At 40.1% G+C, this 20,176-nt stretch overlaps 1 protein-coding gene across 1 annotated transcript in view; it reads left to right on the top strand.

The window, feature by feature from the left end:
- The first annotated feature begins 4,763 nt into the window (after positions 1 to 4,763).
- The window catches only part of FBXO34 (F-box protein 34), an 85,958-nt gene continuing 70,545 nt past the window's right edge, over positions 4,764 to 20,176 (top strand). Inside the window, exon 1 of the mRNA XM_007445984.1 lies at positions 4,764 to 4,985. Within this exon, the coding sequence (XP_007446046.1) occupies positions 4,837 to 4,985 (149 nt within the window). The 5' untranslated portion in view covers positions 4,764 to 4,836. The remainder of the gene's footprint in view (positions 4,986 to 20,176) is intronic.

A 20,176-nucleotide genomic window follows, 5' to 3' on the forward strand; every position in this document is an offset into this window, starting at 1 on the left:
GCTCAGTTTCTCTGCGGCATGTGGGATCTTCCCGGACCAGGGCTTGAACCCATGTTTCCTACATTGGCAGGCAGATTCTTAACCACTGTGCCACCAGGGAAGTCCCCTAAGGGACTTAGTTTTTGAATAAATTAAAATTATTTTCAAAATGATTTCTGCATATATCAGTTTTTGTTTTTGTTTTCTCCTGAGAAGACTCCTGGTTGTTAACTTTTATCAGATTTTCACAGGGGCACAAGATCCAAAAAGAAAGATAAGAACTATGATTTTCTGGTATTTTTCTGGTTTCAATACTTATTCAACTTTCTATCCCTCACAATCCACATCTCAGTTATGAGATATACTCTTCTCTCTTGGCAGTAAGCTGCCCTGGTTCTTCTGTTTCTCTTCAGTTGCTCTTTTATTTACTGTGAATGAAGCTCTTCCTTGTGGCTGCGTAGCCTCTACCGTCTCCATTCACCACCACCACGTTTCATCCATGCACAGGCCGGGCATAAACTCAGCACTTCACACATGCTCCAACAACTTCATTCCAGGCGAAGTTAAGTGCGTGCCTTTGTAAACTTTAAATTTTGGATAGCACGTTCACTTTTCTCATTTATTTGAGCTTCATGGTAATACAGTTAGTAGGTAGGGAAAAGCACGATCACACTCAGGGTTGTAGTTCTGTAGTAAAGAGACCTAGAGGCAAAGTCCAGTGGAGCCTGCCTCTTGGTTTCCTCTGTCCTGCAGTGGAGGGAGTAGGTTGGGTTAAGGATGAAGAGTTTGGGGGTGGGGAGGAAGATGAGATGGTGTTTTTCCTTTGGAGGTAGGAGTGAGCTATTGAGGAGCAAGTGGTAGGTTCTTAGTTTTTTTCTGAGCTGAGAGTCCCGGTCTATACAAATAAGCCCATTGCACTGGGTTTTAATTCAATGTGACGTTTGCTGGTTTGAGATGACTAAGTTCCAATCATTGATGAAATAACCGAAGTTATATACTACGTATACTTAGAACTTCGCTGTGGCTGTGCCATCTCAGGCCACCTCAATCTGTTCTTCTGTCAGCACCTTATCAGTCCCATGACCTCATCATGCCACACTGATGCCCAACCCCACCCAAGAGTTCCCTCTCAGGCCTGAGGCACTGCCCTGGTTCTACTGGCTTGTTTCAAGGATTATTCCCATTGTACAAACGGAGAAATAGAATCAAAGGAAGGACTTGCCTCAAGTGGTTTCACTGCCTCCTAGTCTGATCCTTCTCCTAGACCAGTGCTATTCGAAGTGTGGCCCACTGGCCAGCTTTAGAGCAAGCCTGTGATAAGAGCAGAAATGAGAGGAAGAGTTTCAGAAACCTTACTAGCAATTTGACTAACTTCCTGTGTGCTGAGTTTAATAATCAAGAATTTGAGCTTTTATTTTTTTTCAAACAAGTTCATATTTCTAGTAGTTTCAGCTTTACTATATTTTACAAAATAATCAGTTCTCAATGTATTAAATATTAAAAAAAAAACCCACAACTGGTCCTTAACCAGAGACAGTTTGAGAAACACTGCATTAGACCACACATACTCTTTTTTAAAATTTATTTTTTATTTATTTTTGCCTGCGTTGGGTCTACGTTGCTGCACATGGGTTTTCTCTAGCTGTGGTGTGTGGGCTTCTCATTGCGGTGGCTTCTCTAGGCGTGCAGGCTTCAGTAGTTGCAGCATGAGGGCTCAGTAGTTGTGGCTCGTGGGCTCTAGAGCACAGGCCCAGTAGTTGTGGAGCATGTGCATATTTGCTCTGGGGCATGTGGGATCTTCCCAGACCGGGGCTCGAACCCATGTCCCCTGCATTAGCAAGCAGATTCTTAACCACTGTGCCAGCAGGGAAGCCCCATAGACCACACTGACTCTAATGGAACTCTTACAATGAAGATGTGCTGGCCACATGGAAACCATTGTCATTTCATTTTGATGATATTTGTGTTGTGTTTTGTAGTTTCAGTGTCTTTCACCCCTCTGAAATTCCCAGTAACAATACAGTGAGTGATATGGTAAGAATTCTGGGGTCTTTGCTAACTTTGGCTCTAATAATACCTGTTTAATCTTGGTCAAATGGTTTAACTCTTCACGCCTGGGTTTCCTCATCTGTATGAAAATTTTATATTCCATACATATATATTTTATATTCCATATACAGTACATTTTTTATTCTGCATTGGTTAATGTACAGAATCTCTCCACTTCAGTTGAGAAACAGTATCATTTCTAAAACACACTTTGATGAACACTGAATATTGAAACATTATATAGTTGTACCACGGATTCTGAGGGTGATTGGTCCTAGGACCCCTGGTGGATATCAAAATCTGCAGATGCTCAAGTACCTTATATAAAATGGTATGGATACGAAGGACCAACTGTACTTATCTCATAGAGGTAACTGATTAAATGAGATAATGTATACAAAACAGTTAACATAAAGTCTGGATTATACGTTGTAAATGCAATAAATGGTGGCTATTAACCAACTTCAGAAAACACTGAAAATGGAGATCATATTCATCTATTGTCATGAGAAAAGTGCAGATGATTAACATGGATTTAATTATTAAATGTTTAAGCAATATCAACTGCAAGATCCTTTGGTGGATACTAGGATATAATCCTTATTCTCCAGCAGTTTAGAATCTAGTAGGGTGTATTAAATACACATATGCAAGATGTGCATGGAGTAAAATAAGGGCCATAAGGGAAGAGGAATCAATTATTGATTCATTGAAATAATCAAGAGGTTTTGAGGACAGTGTTTGAGATGAACCTGAGAGGATGGATTGAACTTTGAGTCAAATATTGACATAGGGCTTCCCTGGTGGTGCAGTGGTTGAGAGTCCGCCTGCCGATGCAGGGTTCGTGCCCCGGTCCGGGAAGATCCCACATGCCACGGAGCAGCTGGGCCCGTGAGCCATGGCCACTGAGCCTGCACATCCAGAGCCTGTGCTCCCCAACGGGAGAGGCCACAACAGTGAGAGGCCCGCGTACCGAAACAAACAAACAAACAAAAATTGACATAAAGAAGGTTCAAGTGATCATGATACACTGAGCTAATATCAGATATTAAATAAGACATGGCTTAATTCCAGTATGTACAATATGACCCCCTCCAACTTTGATTAAAATTATCTATACAGATAAAAGTCTAGATGGAGGTGTTATGTGGTTATTTCTTGGTGGTGAGATCATAGGAAATATTTATTTTATTTAATTTTTTGATATTTAAGGTTTTATAATATATATTTTAAGAGTAGTTATAGGGCTTCCCTGGTGGCGCAGTGGTTACGAATCCACCTGCCAATGCAGGGGACATGGGTTTGAGCCCTGGTCCGGGAAGATCCTATATGCCACAGAGCAACTAAGCCCGTGCGCCACAACTACTGAGCCTGTGCTCTACAGCCCGTGAGCCACAACTACTGAAGCCCGCGCACCTAGAGCCACTGCTCTCCAACAAGAGAAGCCACTGCAATGAGAAGCCCGCGCACACAACGAAGAGTAGCCCCTGCTCGCCGCATCTAGAGAAGGCCCGCGCACAGCAATGAAGACCCAATGCAGCCAAAAAATAAATAAATAAGTAAATTAAAAAAAATAAGAGTGGTTTTATAACTGGACAAAACTACATTTTGAAAGGGCTGGCTAAAATCAAAGCTGCAGCTTTAAATGAAACTTGGTACAACCTTTTAAAATGCATTTTGGCAGTCTGTATTAGTAACTATAAAAGTGGTGATACTCTTTCAACTAGAAATTTCATTTCTGGGTATTTATCTTTAAAAATTTACATTCATGAGAATGTCCTGTGGTTTCTTTATAACGGCATAAAGGGAAGGAAATAAGTAAGTCCAAGAATAAAGAATTTGGTAAAATTTGTATGTCCACCTAATATAATTTTATGCAGCTGTTAAAGTGTTTATGAAGCTTATGTAGAAATAGGAGAAATAGTTATGGAAGAAAAAAAAAACCCCAAACCAAAAAAACCCAAAACCCACCAGGATCCAAAATTTTGTGTACACTATGATCACAACACTGTAAAATAAATATGCATGAGAAAAAAGGTCTAAAAGAAAATAAGCTGAATGCTGAGTGGCTGTGTTAGAGTGAAGGATTTTTTTTCTTTATTGTCCTCATGTTTTATGATGTGGTTAAAATTATTTTTACAGTGAAAACAATTAGCATTTTAAAGGCTGAGTGTAAAAGGGTCCTCACTGGCACCCTGATTTGAAAGTATTAAGTAAAATACTAAAAACTTCTTATAGTCATCATTTACAATCTCTTAAACTTCTAAAGATCACATTTTGAGACTGTCAACCTCAAAGTTTATCAGCTTGCTGGTAGATATTCCTGCCATGATTTGCATAGAAAAGAATAACATAAAGGACTCTTTCAACCCCTTCATTTTACAGATGAGAACTCTGAAGCCCAGCCTCCCCAGACAGCAGCAGAAGCAAATTTGAACCCAAGTGTACTAGGTTATCTAACAGTAATCTAACACCATTTATAGCTCCACATCCACCCATGAGTATTATTAGTAGACTTGTCATGTCTATTGGCTGTTGAACACTGGCGTTACTACCATTCTGGCTAGCCTGAGGGGTTGATTCCTTTCTCTGCAGGCTTTACTCGAGCTTTCACTCTTCACCACTTGGGGGCCCGAAGATGCTTCAACCGGTTCTCCCTTTTTTAAGTCCCCCACTCTTCGCACACCCAGCATCCGAAGTGTCGCAGAATCCCGGCAGGGGCGCTGCGACTCCCTGGCTCCGCGGCCCCTCCCCTGGCCAACCGTCGATTGGGCCGGCGCGTGACGTCACGCCGTTTTAGCCAAACAAATGGGTTTCGGGGCGAGCGTTGGGCTCCGCTGCGCCGCGCTGGGTGCACGGTCCGCCTCAGCGGTGGGGAGCGAGCCAGGCCAACTGCCGCCGCCGCTGTATCGCGGTGTGCAGCCCCGGGCCAGGCCCCGGCCGGGGCAGGAGCGCAGGTGGGTCTGGGCCGGGGCGGGGCGTGGCGTGAGAGCGGCGCGGTCGGGGTCTGGCGGCGGCCACCGTGGCCGCTCCCCGCCCCCTCCCGCCGGCCGCCTGCGCTCTCTGGGCGCCGGGCGGGTGGGGGCGGGGGCGCCGCCCGCGGGTCCGGTGCTCGGTCTGGGGCAGGGACCCGGCGGCCCGCACCTCGTCCGGGGGCTTCCTTTGCCCGCACACGGGCCGGGCGCTGAGAGCCCCCGCGGGGCACGGAGGGTCGGGCAGGCCGGCGGGCGGGAGTGGGGTCCCGGGTCAGGGCTGAAGCGGAGGAGATCCGGGATAGGCCGTGGGGAGGCTCCAGGTCGGCTCTCCCACCCCCGGCACCGGCGGCCGGTGAGGAAATCGGGCCCTGGGTGGGGGTAGCCTCGCCCTGTCGCGCCCGCCGGGGCTCTGCCGCTCCGTCCTTCCCCGTCCCAGCGCAGGTGAGCTGGCGCCTGTCCTTAACCTTCTTCTGGGACCTGGCAGGACCGAGGCTCGGAAGCTTCTCTAGCCTCCGGGCTGGCGCAAGTCGACTGCGGTTCCGCCCCAGTTCCGATGAAGTCATAGTGCTGTGGTTTAGCGTGTTTGTGACGTCAGGGGTTTCCAAGAGATGAGCTCTGATGTCATGCAGACCCCGGCGGGGAGCTTGACACGCAGAAGGGCCAGGAGGTCCGGGAGTGGAGAAAAAGGAAGGTAAAGCTTCTGTCAACGCCTAGCATCGCAGAGATTTTGAATCGAAAGTTGTTCGATATCAGCATTTTACAATTTTAATGTAATAGTTGTTAAGTTCTTTAACTTCCATTTCGAACATTGTTAGTACAGTTCAATAAGACCCATATGATTTAGGAAAAAATCAGGAGGGTTTTTTTTTGTGGGGGGTGGATGGGTGGGTGTTTAATGTAAATGCATTTGAGAAAGCTAAACTCATAGTTTGATGGCTTGTGATCGGAATTGCTGGAAAAAATAGAACCAGTTCGAGTGCTGATAATTATTTGCCTTACTCTTTTTTGCTAGACAATTTTGAAATCATTTATCTGCCTATTTGCTTTTTTTGTTAGTGGTCTGGAAGAGAGAGAGGGGATTTTAAGTCAACTTTTTCTTTTGTAAAGGGAGGAGGAGTTCTGAATTAATCCAACATTCTTCTTAAATAATAATTACCTGGGGATTTAATTTATCCAGGTTGTCCCTGTCCATGGATAATTGAGGGTTTCCTATGCTTATAGCTCAACAACAAGGATTTTCCTTGTTTTCTTACTGAGGCTGGGCTGTAACAGTATAATAACATATACCAGGACTGCTTGCCTGGACAAGTAACTAATATTTCATCTGTAATGCTTTCAAATATGAAACTACAGAATTTAAAAAAATGCCCTGCCTATGAATATTGCTTTTCTTCCAAAAGAGATGAGGCCAGAAGAGAAGCTAGTCACCTGCCATTAATGACTCTCTTTCAGGTATTGCAGCATATCAGTATTTTTGCTCATTTCTTCCTCTCTATAAAATCATTTAAATAGGATCTAGTTTGAGAGGTAGATGGCTTAAAATTGAAGCATAATTACAATTTAGTGTCTTTAGCAGGAAGCTTGGATAGGAGGTCCTCAGCCTGTCCCCACTGACCTTGACTTGTAATGTTAGGGTTTTTTTGTTGTTAATACTTCCTTATTTGCTCTTTAAAAGTGATTGATAAGGTATTGTCTGTGTAGATTCTGCATCAACATGCTGGTGGAAGTCATCCTCTGTTACTATGTTTTTGTAGAAAAATGAAAGCAAAAATTTACCCTTGTTAATTACCATTAGATTTGACTGGAAGTTTACAAAACAAGGTGTTCCTGTAAATCTCATTTTAATGCTCACTGTACTTTGGAAATTCTATAGCATTTTGTGCAGTACTTGAAAATTATTTTATATATATATTTATTTTAAGAAATTAGGAATCATGTGGTGACAGTGTTAAGGCTCTAAAGACAAAATTTGGGTTTTTCGGACTTCAAGACTGATAAGTACCAAATTAACATGAAATTGCTGATTTTGAGGGTGTTAATCAACCTACTCTTTAAAATGAAAAGATCATGACAAGATATTATGTAATGAAGTTGAAGGAGGTACGGAAAGGACACTTGCATGTGTCTTTTCCAGGGAGCCTTTCTGGGGGAGGCTACGTGGATCTGTGTAAATTAAATGTACTAGGGTATATGGTGAAAGTCAAACTACATGTGAGTTGAAAGACATATAAATGCTGATAATAAAATAGCTTCTCCTTGGCAGTACGTTTTTTCCTCCTCTATGGTGTTTAGCAGTTATGAGTTTTTTTATGAAAAATGAGTTGATAGGGGCTTCCCTAGTGGCGCAGTGGTTGAGAATCCATCTGCCAATGCAGGGGACACGGGTTTGATCTCTGGTCTGGGAAGATCCCACATGCCCTGGAGCCACTAAGCCCGTGCACCACAACTGCTGAGCCCACGTGCCACAGCTACTGAAGCCCGCGCGCCTAGAATTCGTGCTCCACAATGAGAGAAGAGAGAAGCCACCACAGTGAGAAGCCCTTGCACTGCAACGAAGAGTAGCTCCCGCTTGCCGCAACTAGAGAAAGCCCGTGTGCAGCAATGAAGACCCAACACAGCCAAAAAATAAATAAATAAAATAAATAAATTTATTAAATGAGTTGATAGGTGGAGAATAAATGTCTTCATGTATTCTGATATGACGTAGGAACAATGACAGGTGTAAAAAAACCAGCTTCTTTGTATAGTTGTATAACCAGCCATAACACATAACACTCTGAAACATTTTTACAGTTTGTTTCTACTTTTGGCAGGTTATTTTTCACCTAGGCCTAGCAGTTTTGGGTCTAGGAAGCAGCTTCCACTTCTTATAAATGGAAATTTATTTGCGATCGGTATTATTTTGAAATATTTTGTCATTTTATCCAGTTACAGCATTTAAGGGACTATGTCAGCCAGTCATTAGTGATGTAGCATCTTTCTGACAGATAAAAGCAAATGTGAACAATGAAAGTGTTGTATTTTAGAAATTCTTTAGGATATGTTTATTGGATCAATTCTATTAACATAACATCTAAAATTTAAATTCTTGTACAAATTTTCTACTTTCTTTTCTTTCTTTCTTTCTTTCTTTTTTTTTTTTTTGAGGTACGCGGGTCTCTCACTGCTGTGGCCTCTCCTGTTGCGGAGCACAGGCTCCGAACATGCAGGCTCAGTGGCCATGGCTCACGGGCCCAGCCGCTCCGTGGCATGTGGGATCTTCCCGGATCTGGGCACGAACCCGTGTCCTCTACTTTATTTTCTAATAAATTTATGCTCAGCCAGTTTAATTTGCACAGTTTTGATACTCTAGTAAACCTTAATCTTGTTTTCATATTTGTTGGGGAGAGAACTACTAATGGTTAGAAACATCATTCAGTGTTATCTTCCAAAATTTGCAGCTGTTTAGAACCAGATACTTGAGAGAAGCTACTATGGTAGAATGAATGCCTTCCTTGTTAGGTCATGTGTGACAAAGGCAAAATTCAGCAAGTGCATAATCTGCGGTCCTTTGGAAGCTACAGTAAGAAAAAGCAAATTAACTCCCAAGTGCATTTAGGTCATTGGAAATTGAATTCCTATCAATTCTTACTGTTGCATAATTTATCTTTCCCCCTGTAGTTCATGTTTATGGCACTTTGAAGCTGATGAACGTACTGTATTATCTGGGAAAAGCATTAATAATTTAAATGTAGGTGTTTCTTAATGTCAGTTGAAAGAGTTTGTCAACCTTCTGTTAACAGCTCTGTCTTCTGGTTTGCTCTTCACAGAAGAGGCTCCAGATCTTCCCTTTTTAAATGTTCAACTCCAGAAACTTAGCACACACATTTTCAACCCTCAGCACAATGTAGATATAAATGTGAAACTAAGCTCTATTTATGTGTGTACTATATTATTATCAGGCATGGGTTTGATTCATCTAACAAACATGTTTTGAGTACCTCTCTGCCAGGTCCTCAGCCAGGGACTGTGTGACCTTTGTTTTAACATTCCCTTGCCATGGGGGCCATAGGTCTGAAGGGCAAGAATTGGACCAAGAGGATGAACCATTTATGTTATGCAGATTGGCCAGAGGTTTCGTCTAAAGGTCAGTTAAGGAGGTATTAGAAGCTCAGGTAAAAAGAATAGGGAACAGATTATCATAGCCCAAGACAGATAAAGGGGTCAGGCTCCACAAGTTTGGATTGTGCTAGAATGAAGGGAGCTTAGTGGGAGCATTTTCTTTCAGGCAAGAGCAAGCACTCAAGGCCAGAACTAGTCTGTATAGGCAGTCTAAGACTTGAGGTAGAGAGAAGAGGAACAATCCAGACATCCCTCTCTCAGAGGCAGGTATATATACCTTCCTTTTCTTCTCTAAGGTCAATCCTTTAATTGACAAACTTCTGAAATAATGTGAGCCTCACATTATTTCCACTCTGCTTTTTTCCCCTGACATTTTATCATGAAAATTTCAATCACAGAAGAGTTGCAAGAAGTGTTTATACATAGAATATGAATATCTAAATATCCACAATGTAGATTCTGTAATTCTTATTTTGCTGTATTTGCTTATTTATCCATCCATTCTACCCTCTCTCTATGTATTTATCAGTCAATCTTATATTTTGGTTGTATTTCAAAGTAAGTATACTTTACCAGTAAATACTTTTGCATGCCTATCATGAACTATTTGTTTACTTATTAAATAAGTAAACAAATAGTTTAACTTGTCCCTTAGTTTGGACAAGTTCATACATCTATTTAACCCATAACCCTGTCAAGATATAGAACATTACCATTTCTACGGAAGGTTTCTTTGTTCACCTTCCAAGTGAATTTAATTAAATTTTTAATCTCCTGCAATCTTACTTCCACTCTTCTGAAACTACCTGTTGAAAGGGCCTAGCTGTTAGCAGTGCATTTGAATGGCATTATGCTGGGTGTTCGGAATATAAAGAAATGAAGAACATAGTCCCTGCTCTCTTTAAGCTTATAATTTAGTTTGGATTTTAATTAGGTGTCTGATAAATGTTACATGAATTCAGAGGAGGCAACTGGGACTGCCAGAAAAGCTTCCTAGGTGTGGGCCTTGGATTGGACGTTTATTTTGGGATCTGGAGAAGGGGGTTTATTTACTTATTTATTTTAAAAAGACTGATTAAAAGTATAGTATTAAAAAAACAAAAAGAAAAAGTTATGGTATGAAGCTGCAGTAGCAGACAAGGGACCCAATTATGGAGGGAGTTTGAGCATTATTTTTTACACAGGACAATCTTTGAGAAAGGAAGTAATGTGAAAAACGGATCTTTTAGTTAAATTCTTAGCCCATTTGTTATCTTTGGTATTTAGTTGTACAGAAGACATCTTCATTTTTTGAATTCTCTCCTTTCGGTTCTTTGCCTATCTCTGATTTCTTCTGATTTATCAGCTTGGCTGGCAATTCTTTCTCTTCCAGATCCAAACTATCTAAAGCTCTGTTCTCTTCTTTTTTTTTTTTTAATTGAAGTATAGTTGCTGTACAATATTATATGTTAACAGGTGTACAATATAGTAATTCACAATTTTTAAAGGTTATAGTCCATTTATAGTTATTATAAAATATTGGCTATATTTCCCACGTTGTACAATATATCCTTGTAGCTCATTTTATACCTAATAGTTTACACCTCTTACTCCCCCACCCCCAATTGGTAACCACTAGTTTGTTCTCTATTTCTTGAGTCTGTCTAAAGCTCTGTTCTTGACTCTTGTGCTCCTTGTAATCTGGCCCTTAGCTCTTAGGGCTTCTCAGTTATAATGCTTTCCAGGTCAAGCCTATATCTGTATCCATAAGCTGTTAACTCTTGTTAGGTTTCTGCCTGCCAATAGGATACTGCTTTTTTTTTTTTTAAATTTTATTTATTTATTTATTATACAGCAGGTTCTTAATTAGTTATCCATTTTATACATATTAGTGTATATATGTCAATCCCAATCTCCAGGTTCATCACACAGATGCTGCTTTTTTTTTACATCCATGTTTACTTTGTATTTATTTTTCAAGAATCTGTAGCAAGAGCATTTGCTCTAAGTAGTTGTAGCAAATGGGATTTATTAAGAAGGAGATGGGTAAATGTTGAGTAGGCTGAATGAACAGATTAGACTGAACTTCTAGAACAAACACCACAGAGACACTGTAGAACTTGCCTGATAAGGGAGCTACTGCCATTACAGGCTACCACATGTGGCAGAAATTTTAACTTCCTTGGGCAGGAACATCATTTCATGTTACTTTCTGCTCTCTATATCTTAAGTGGGCTGCTTGGCCACACTTAGGTCTTATGTGAAACCTTAGCTTCAAAGCCATCTGGAAAATGTAGTTTTTAGCTATACAGCCTCTGTAAAATAGGAAGTCCATGTGAGAGTGGATTGGAGTGAGTATTGAGTGAGTCTTCAGCACACTTAGTTTGTGAAAAACTAAACTCATTTTCCGCAGATTCCCTAATGGTGGTAAAGTGAATCCTTTTGTAATTTTGCTGTTGCTATGCCAAGAAATTGATGTTGCTCTGGTTTCCTGAGATAGAAACTATTGCAATCAGCTGTACCATTTAGATGTTGAGTGTAGTGAGTATAACAGAAAACCAAATCAAATTTACTGGCTTGTAGTACTAAAAAGACCAAAGATGAAGCTTGATCCACTTGTACTTAGGTGGTCAGAATCTCATCTTCTTATTTCCTTTATTTAATAAGCTCTGCTTCCATGGTGTTGTCCCTTTGTGGTTACAGTGTGTTTGTCGGCACCTGCAAGCTCTACGACCTTATGTCATCAAATCCAGAGGTGGGGAAGGAGAGTGCTTCTGTAGAAGCTGTAGGGCAGGGCTCTTGAAAGTTTTTGCGCCATAGACACCTTTGGCAGTCTGAAGCCTATTGGACCCGTTTTCTGCGTAGTATTTTTAAATTACATAGGATTACAAAGAAAACCAATTACATTAAAATACAGTTATCAAAATATTTTTTTAAATTATGAGATAGTAACGTGCTTCTGTATTAAATAATAAGATTTAGCGTGGGTCTAATAATTTCCAAGTAATGATGAACATTGTCACTGTTTGGAGGTGTCTGCAACTTATGATTGTGTGATAGGAAAATATCTATGATTTCTACTACTGACAGTGGCAGGTATTGTTAATATTATTGTGGTCTGACTGACTTCCCAATAGAAGGAAATGCTAAATTTCAGTTGGAGGTTACTCAAAGTAAAGATAATTTCCCCCCTCATCTGAGTTTATAGACATCCCAAATTGAGTACTTAGCCACTTAGCACTTTATACCGTTATTTATTACTCTTTGTTTCATGTGTATTAGTCTTCTCTCCTCCTCTAAATTCTAAGCTTTCATATCTTATATCCCCAAATTGTAGACACATAATTGAAGGCTTAGCTTTTTCCCCTTATCTTTAAGGGCATACCTGGGCTATTTAAATTTGTACCTTTAAATTAAAAAAAAATTTTTTTCCCCCATTTTTCTGTTTAACTTAGACACCTTCTAGCAGATTCAGTTATAGGACTTTGTGTATTAAAGTGTTCATTTGCTTCTTGAAAATTAAAAAATTTAAAAATAATGTATTTAAAATAATTAATAATATAAAAATAGCCTATCTGAAGCTCTGAAATCACTCTTGGAACTACTGTAGGGAATTATTGATTAAGCTGGAGTTTCTGAAGATGAAATTTGAGTTTGGTAAGGAAGTCTCAAAGGACACATTTGGTCTGTTGTCCAGGAACCAGGAGAGGCAATCTTGTTTCCAAAGTAGGGCAAGAGATTTGATTTCAAGTTCAGTCATCAGGATTGTTCTCTGGAGGTTCTAGGTACTTTCTACACACCACTTCAGCCCGTGGGGTTAGGTTTCTCTGGTTGAGGCTGTATTCTAGTTGAAGAGCTATACCATCATCACAATAGTCAAGCTTATTTGGGATACTGCAAGGACTATGAAAATGGATCGTGAAAAGTCCATAGAAGGTCTATAGCTTTATGCTTTAGGAATCCTATTTTTCATTTGACATTTTCTTTGCCTGTTTTATTTAACATGCTATGTGGTTAGCTTGATAAAATGCTTATGTACCACCATTTTTAACTTGTGGAATTTCAAGGCCTTTTATTTATTCATTTAATGAAAAAAAGGGTAGCATGTTTTATACTCCAGGCATTATGCTCAGTGCATTAGTTAACTTCTGTCACTTTTTCTCTTAGCACTATTTACAGATCTATGTATTCTTTGGCAAGTACCAGTCTTAAATATAAGAATTTATTCTTTTGTCTTTTTATTGTTTATCTTAACACCTTGTGGGTTCCCCTGCCATATCATTAATAGAATTGATTATTAAAGTCCAGATAAATACTAACTTTTCTGGAAAATCCACATTTTTGTTTGTATTAGTAGGAGGAGGTTGTATATTAAAACATAATTTTACACTCTAGTTGCATATATTTTAAGACTATATAGTATAGCATATTTTTGCACTTAAAAATGACAGTATAACACTTTTTTTTTTTTTTTTTTTTTTGCGGTACACAGGCCTCTCACTGTTGTGGCCTCTCCTGTTGCGGAGCACAGGCTCCGAACATGCAGGCCCAGCGGCCATGGCTCACGGGCCCAGCCACTCTGCAGCACATGGGATCTTCCCGGACTGGGGCACGAACCCGTGTCCCCTGCATCAGCAGGCAGACTCTCAACCACCGCGCCACCAGGGAAACCCCTTACTGAGTTACCTTTTAAAAATAAAAATCCCAAATCTTATGGATTTATAAAGTGAATATTTTTTATTTCATTCAACTTAATTATCATTACATAGAAATAAGTATGTGAAAATGGTATATGAAATATATATACTAATCATACACAAAAATACGTGAATGTATAGGCCAAGTCTTGGGCAACTGACAAAATTAAATGGTTTATTTAAGAGTAGTAGATTTTCAGTAACTTTTTTTTTTAATATATAAATTTATTTATTATTTATTTTTCGCTGCGTTGGGTGTTTGTTGCTGTGCACAGACTTTCTCTAGTTGCGGAGAGCAGGGGCTACTCTCGGTTGCGGTGCACGGGCTTCTCATTGCGGTAGCTTCTCTTGTTGCGGAACACGGGCTCTAGGTGCCCGGGCTTCAGTAGTTGTGGCTCGCGGGCTCTAGAGCACACGCTCAGTAGTTGTGGCACACGGGCTTAGTTGCTCCGCGGCATGTGGGATCTTCCCGGACCAGGGCTCGAACCCATGTCCCCTGCATTGGCAGGCGGATTCGTAACCACTGCGCCACCAGGGAAGTCCGAGTAACTCTTTTGTTATACTGTTTACACCATAAAAACTTAACAGGATTTATATATACACGTTAACAAAATAGTGTTGAGAACAGAAAACCACCTATGGTCAATTTGATAAATTTCTCAGAGATCCTCATTTTATTTCAATTTCTAATCTGATACGGAGACTTTCACATTACTGTTTGTAACTCTTCAGAATCTATACTCCTAACAAGAAAGAACCTTTTGTTTGATTCCTTCAGCTAATCAGAGAAAAGCCTTGTTGGCCTTTTTGATTTAGCTAGCTGCTTTTGTTTGTTTTTCATTAAAAGCAGATAATGAGAAATTAAAAGATACATAGTATATATTTCCAGCAGTAGAATGACCCCAGTGCTTCTCTTTTTGGTTAAAATGTTTTCTTGCTGTTTTCCTCAAAAGAAGAGTTCTCAGCACTCTCCTTCCCTTTTTACCCCTTACAACACTTTTTATTCTTTTGTCATTTTTGTATCTAGTGGTCTCAGTAATTCAGTTCAGTGTGGGATCATCTTGAAACTAAAGTCAAAGTAAGTCTTCAAATCATTAAAATCTGCATATACCAAAATTTCAGAAAAGTTAAACGAAATATTTTATTTTGTTTAATAGGATTAAAGAACATTTATTTTTTAAATAGGTAATGTGTTTGCATGGTTCAAAATGTGAAAGGTGCAAAAAGTGAGATATTTTCTTTTCTATTCTGTGCCTTGGGCATACTTTTCCCTCACTAGGGCCACTGTTACTAGTTTATAGTCTTCTGGTGTATAGTCTATTTTCCCTACGTTTAAAAACATAAATGGTAGCATAGGGCTTCCCTGGTGGTGCAGTGGTTAAGAACCCAACTGCCAGTGCAGGGGACACGGGCTTGAGCCCTGGTCTGGGAAGATCCCACATGCCGCGGAGCAACTAAGCCCGTGCGCCGCAACTACTGAGCGTGTGCTCTAGAGCCCACGAGCCACGGCTACTGAAACCCACCTGCCTAGAGCCTGTGCTCCGCAACAAGAAGCCACCACAATGAGAAGCCCGCGCACCGCAACGGAGAGTAGCCCCCGCTCGCTACAGCTAGAGAAAGCCCGTGCACAGCAACAAAGACCCAACGCAGCCAAAAATAATAAATAAATAAAAAGTAAATTTATTAAAAAAATAAATAAATGGTAGCATATGCTACATAACGTTATCTTACCTTTTTCACTTGATTTTTTCATTCTTTACATATTGGCATATGAAGAGTGTATTAGTGATAGAAAAGCTAAACTAACAGTGGGTTAAACAATGAGGTATTTCTTTTTCTTATAAAAGTTCAGGTAAGTGCTCTAGGGCTGGTATAGCACTCATGGCATTGCTCTTTTCTCTTTCTCTCTTTTTGAGGCATAATAATTACAGTAAAATTCACAGAAACACGTGGGTAGTTCGATAAGTTTTGACAGTTGGATGTACCTATGTAGCAAACGCTGCAGTCAAGGTAGCCCTTTAGTCTATCCTCATTCCCCTTGTCCCCTGCCCATCAGCCCCACCCCCACCCCGCAGTGGTTGCCTGGATTCTTGCTATGCTCTTGCTCTGCTGCATGTTGCTCTTGTCTTCATTGACCTTGCTGGATCTCCAACTACTGCAGCCCATTCTAAGCAGCAGGAGGATGCGAGAAGGGGCAAAGGTTTACATGCCAGCCTTTTTACAGGGAGGTTTCTAGAAGCTGCTACTTCAGGACACTTCCAATCAGGTTTTGTTAGCCAGAACTTAGTTCATGGCCACATCTGAATGCAAGGGAGGTTGAGAAATGGAGTCTTGCTATCTTTTCCTATTAGAAACAATGTTGTAGTGAATAATTTTCTTCATGGGTTGTCTTTTGGGATAAATTCCCAGAAGTGGAACTGCTGGGTCAAAGAGTATTTGCAGTTTGAGAGTACACCTATTTTTTCATAATCTTGCTGACAGTTTTCATATTTGCTAATCTCATTGGTAAAACATGATGACAGGGTAGCTCTAATATGCCTGATAGGCCATTTAAGTAGAAAGAGACAAAGTACTTCTGCTCTATGTACGATACCTTGAAAACATGGACTACACAGCCAGCTAATGTAATGCTAAGTTGGGTGAAGCATATAACAACATGTTTTATTTAGGCCAGTCCTAAGAGGAGACTGATGGTTGAAACTACTGAGCGTGTGCTCTAGAGCCCACGAGCCACGGCTACTGAAACCCACCTGCCTAGAGCCTGTGCTCCGCAACAAGAAGCCACCACAATGAGAAGCCCGCGCACCGCAACGGAGAGTAGCCCCCGCTCGCTACAGCTAGAGAAAGCCCGTGCACAGCAACAAAGACCCAACGCAGCCAAAAATAATAAATAAATAAAAAGTAAATTTATTAAAAAAATAAATAAATGGTAGCATATGCTACATAACGTTATCTTACCTTTTTCACTTGATTTTTTCATTCTTTACATATTGGCATATGAAGAGTGTATTAGTGATAGAAAAGCTAAACTAACAGTGGGTTAAACAATGAGGTATTTCTTTTTCTTATAAAAGTTCAGGTAAGTGCTCTAGGGCTGGTATAGCACTCATGGCATTGCTCTTTTCTCTTTCTCTCTTTTTGAGGCATAATAATTACAGTAAAATTCACAGAAACACGTGGGTAGTTCGATAAGTTTTGACAGTTGGATGTACCTATGTAGCAAACGCTGCAGTCAAGGTAGCCCTTTAGTCTATCCTCATTCCCCTTGTCCCCTGCCCATCAGCCCCACCCCCACCCCGCAGTGGTTGCCTGGATTCTTGCTATGCTCTTGCTCTGCTGCATGTTGCTCTTGTCTTCATTGACCTTGCTGGATCTCCAACTACTGCAGCCCATTCTAAGCAGCAGGAGGATGCGAGAAGGGGCAAAGGTTTACATGCCAGCCTTTTTACAGGGAGGTTTCTAGAAGCTGCTACTTCAGGACACTTCCAATCAGGTTTTGTTAGCCAGAACTTAGTTCATGGCCACATCTGAATGCAAGGGAGGTTGAGAAATGGAGTCTTGCTATCTTTTCCTATTAGAAACAATGTTGTAGTGAATAATTTTCTTCATGGGTTGTCTTTTGGGATAAATTCCCAGAAGTGGAACTGCTGGGTCAAAGAGTATTTGCAGTTTGAGAGTACACCTATTTTTTCATAATCTTGCTGACAGTTTTCATATTTGCTAATCTCATTGGTAAAACATGATGACAGGGTAGCTCTAATATGCCTGATAGGCCATTTAAGTAGAAAGAGACAAAGTACTTCTGCTCTATGTACGATACCTTGAAAACATGGACTACACAGCCAGCTAATGTAATGCTAAGTTGGGTGAAGCATATAACAACATGTTTTATTTAGGCCAGTCCTAAGAGGAGACTGATGGTTGAGGTTAGAAGAGAAACACTTCTAGCCATAAATACTTAGGAGTGTGTTTCAGGATTTGTGCACTTAATTAAAAAGTAGATCAGGGCATGAGGTTAAAGTGTGCTACTCTTTTTTCTTTTGGTCCTCTGTTTTCTCTTGCATACATGCCTTAATATGTAGAAACGTGTTTTCAACTAATCTTAAAATATCCGTTAACATAATTGGGGAAAAATAATCAATATATTCCATTTGGTTCCTTTTATATGATATTTCTTGTTGTGAGTCTCTTAACTTTCTAAGCTTTTACTCTCTAGTTGCTAAGTGGGATCAGATAAATGATATAAAATATATTCTGCTAAGATTGTAATTTTTTATAGTGTAAGGGTTTGTAAAATGTGTTTTCAACTCTATAATTACAACCTTTTGGTTGGGATTTGAGGGAAAAAAAATTCATAGTATTTTTCTTTGCAACTAAGTGGTATTATGAGCTCTACTTACTTTTGAAGTAGTAAATAGCATAAAAGATATATAATGCATATGTTTTTCCATATCACATGATGAGGTCTTGGAGAGCAGAGACCTCTTACTTAGCTACCATGGTGCATGGCATATAGCACCTTGTACTTGGTAGATCACATTTTTTCTACAGTTGAAGTGGATCTTGGAAAAGTGTTAGAAAAATTATTAGACTCCCAGTAGCAATGTTTTGGCCTGTTGGAGGCAGGGGGAGAAGATGTTAATATAATATCATTGTTAGTACTTTTGAAATTATCAACTCTTTAGGTGAAGAAACTTAAGGGGCCAATATCTATGCTTTAAAGAATAGAGACTTTGAGATACTTTCAGTGTAGGTAGTATCATCCCACCTTATCTGGAGGACAGATTTCTGTAAATCTGCCGTTGTTGTTTTTTTTTTAATTTTGAAAAGCAGTGAAATGAAGGCCCGATAAGCTAAATAACAGAAAAAAACATTTCTTACACTTCAGAACTTTGTAGTCAACCTCAGTCCCCTTGCTGAGGTCTTTATAGTTTAGAATAGAAAGTGGTGCATATCATGTTCTCTTCTGTGTCCTTAGCTAAACATTTGTTGAATGAATTGATATAATTTTTTTTTTTCGGTTTTGCTAGCACAGGTTTTTCTTGGGAGAAGGTGATATTATTAAGAGACTACATTTTTGCTTATTTGTTAGATCGTGGTGATGGTGTAGGCAAGTGCTTGCCTTAGGCTTTTACCTGTGCCTAGATAAATCTTCATGCCTCACTTCCTTAGCTCTTCCAAATCTCTTAAGTAGCACCTTCTCAAGGAAGCCTACGCTGACCACCCTGTTTAAAATGGCAACCACCACTTCCAAGTTCCCCTGCCCTAGTCTGTTTTTCCCCCATAATAGTTACCTCCTTGAAACATATACTATAAAATTTACTTATGATTATTTATTGTCTTTCTCACCACGAAAATGTTAGTTCCTTGAGGGATTTGATCGTTTGTTCACTGTATTCCAAGGGACTCATAGATGCTCAACAAACGTTTGTTGAATGAATGAAGGTCAAAAAGAAAGTAATGTGAGAAAGCTAGCTATAAAATAATTTACATTAAAAATTTATATTTAAAAGTACTTGCATTGTTTTAAAAGTTTTGCTTTTGTCTATCACTGTGTTCCGTAATGATACCAAGGTAGACAAACCTGTGCAAAGTTTAAGGACTCTGTCCTCTTGGTAGAAAAGTGACTGAGTTTGGCTTGCTGAAATGCATCATCTGCTTCATGCTTCTAGCATCTTTTTAGTGAAGTTCCTTTCCATAGCCCTCAGTGGTGGTTTAATTAATAAGAAAGAGTCTCTGTGTTCCACCGTGTGCAGATGGAACATCTCTTTCCTACTGGAGGTGGCTTTCCATGAAGTAAGTAGTGACAATATTAATAGCTGTCTTCTTCCCTTTCTTTCTTAAAAAAAAATTTATTTAATTAATTATTTATTTTTGGCTGCGTTGAGTCTTCGTTGCTGCATGCGGGCTTTCTCTAATTGCGGCGAGTGGGGGCTACTCTTTGTTATGGTGCGCGGGTTTCTCATTGCAGTGGCTTCTCTTGTTGCAGAGCACAGGCTCTAGGTGCGCTGGCTTCAGAAGTTGTGGCATGTGGGCTCAGTAGTTGTGGCTTGCAGGCTCTAGAGTGCGGGCTCAGTAGTTGTGGCACACGGGCTTAGTTGCTCCACAGCATGTGGGATCTTCCTGGACCAGGGATTGAACCCGTGTCCCCTGCATGGGCAGGTGTATTCTTAACCACTGCGCTACCAGGGAAGCCCTCTTTATTTCTTTTGACTAGGTCTTATGCCAAACATTTTATGTGTATTTAAAAAAAAAATCTTGATAACAACTGTATGAGGAAAGTATTTGTGTCCCTTTTTTCTTGCAGAAAACCGAGTCTTAACCTGCTATATAAAAAATAAATAAAATAAAATTCAAAAATTCAAAAAAAAAAAAAAAAAAAAAGAAAACTGAGTC

The sequence above is a fragment of the Lipotes vexillifer genome, unplaced genomic scaffold (genome assembly GCF_000442215.2).
Source record: "Lipotes vexillifer unplaced genomic scaffold, Lipotes_vexillifer_v1.1 scaffold43, whole genome shotgun sequence".
Taxonomy (NCBI): Eukaryota; Metazoa; Chordata; class Mammalia; order Artiodactyla; family Lipotidae; genus Lipotes; species Lipotes vexillifer.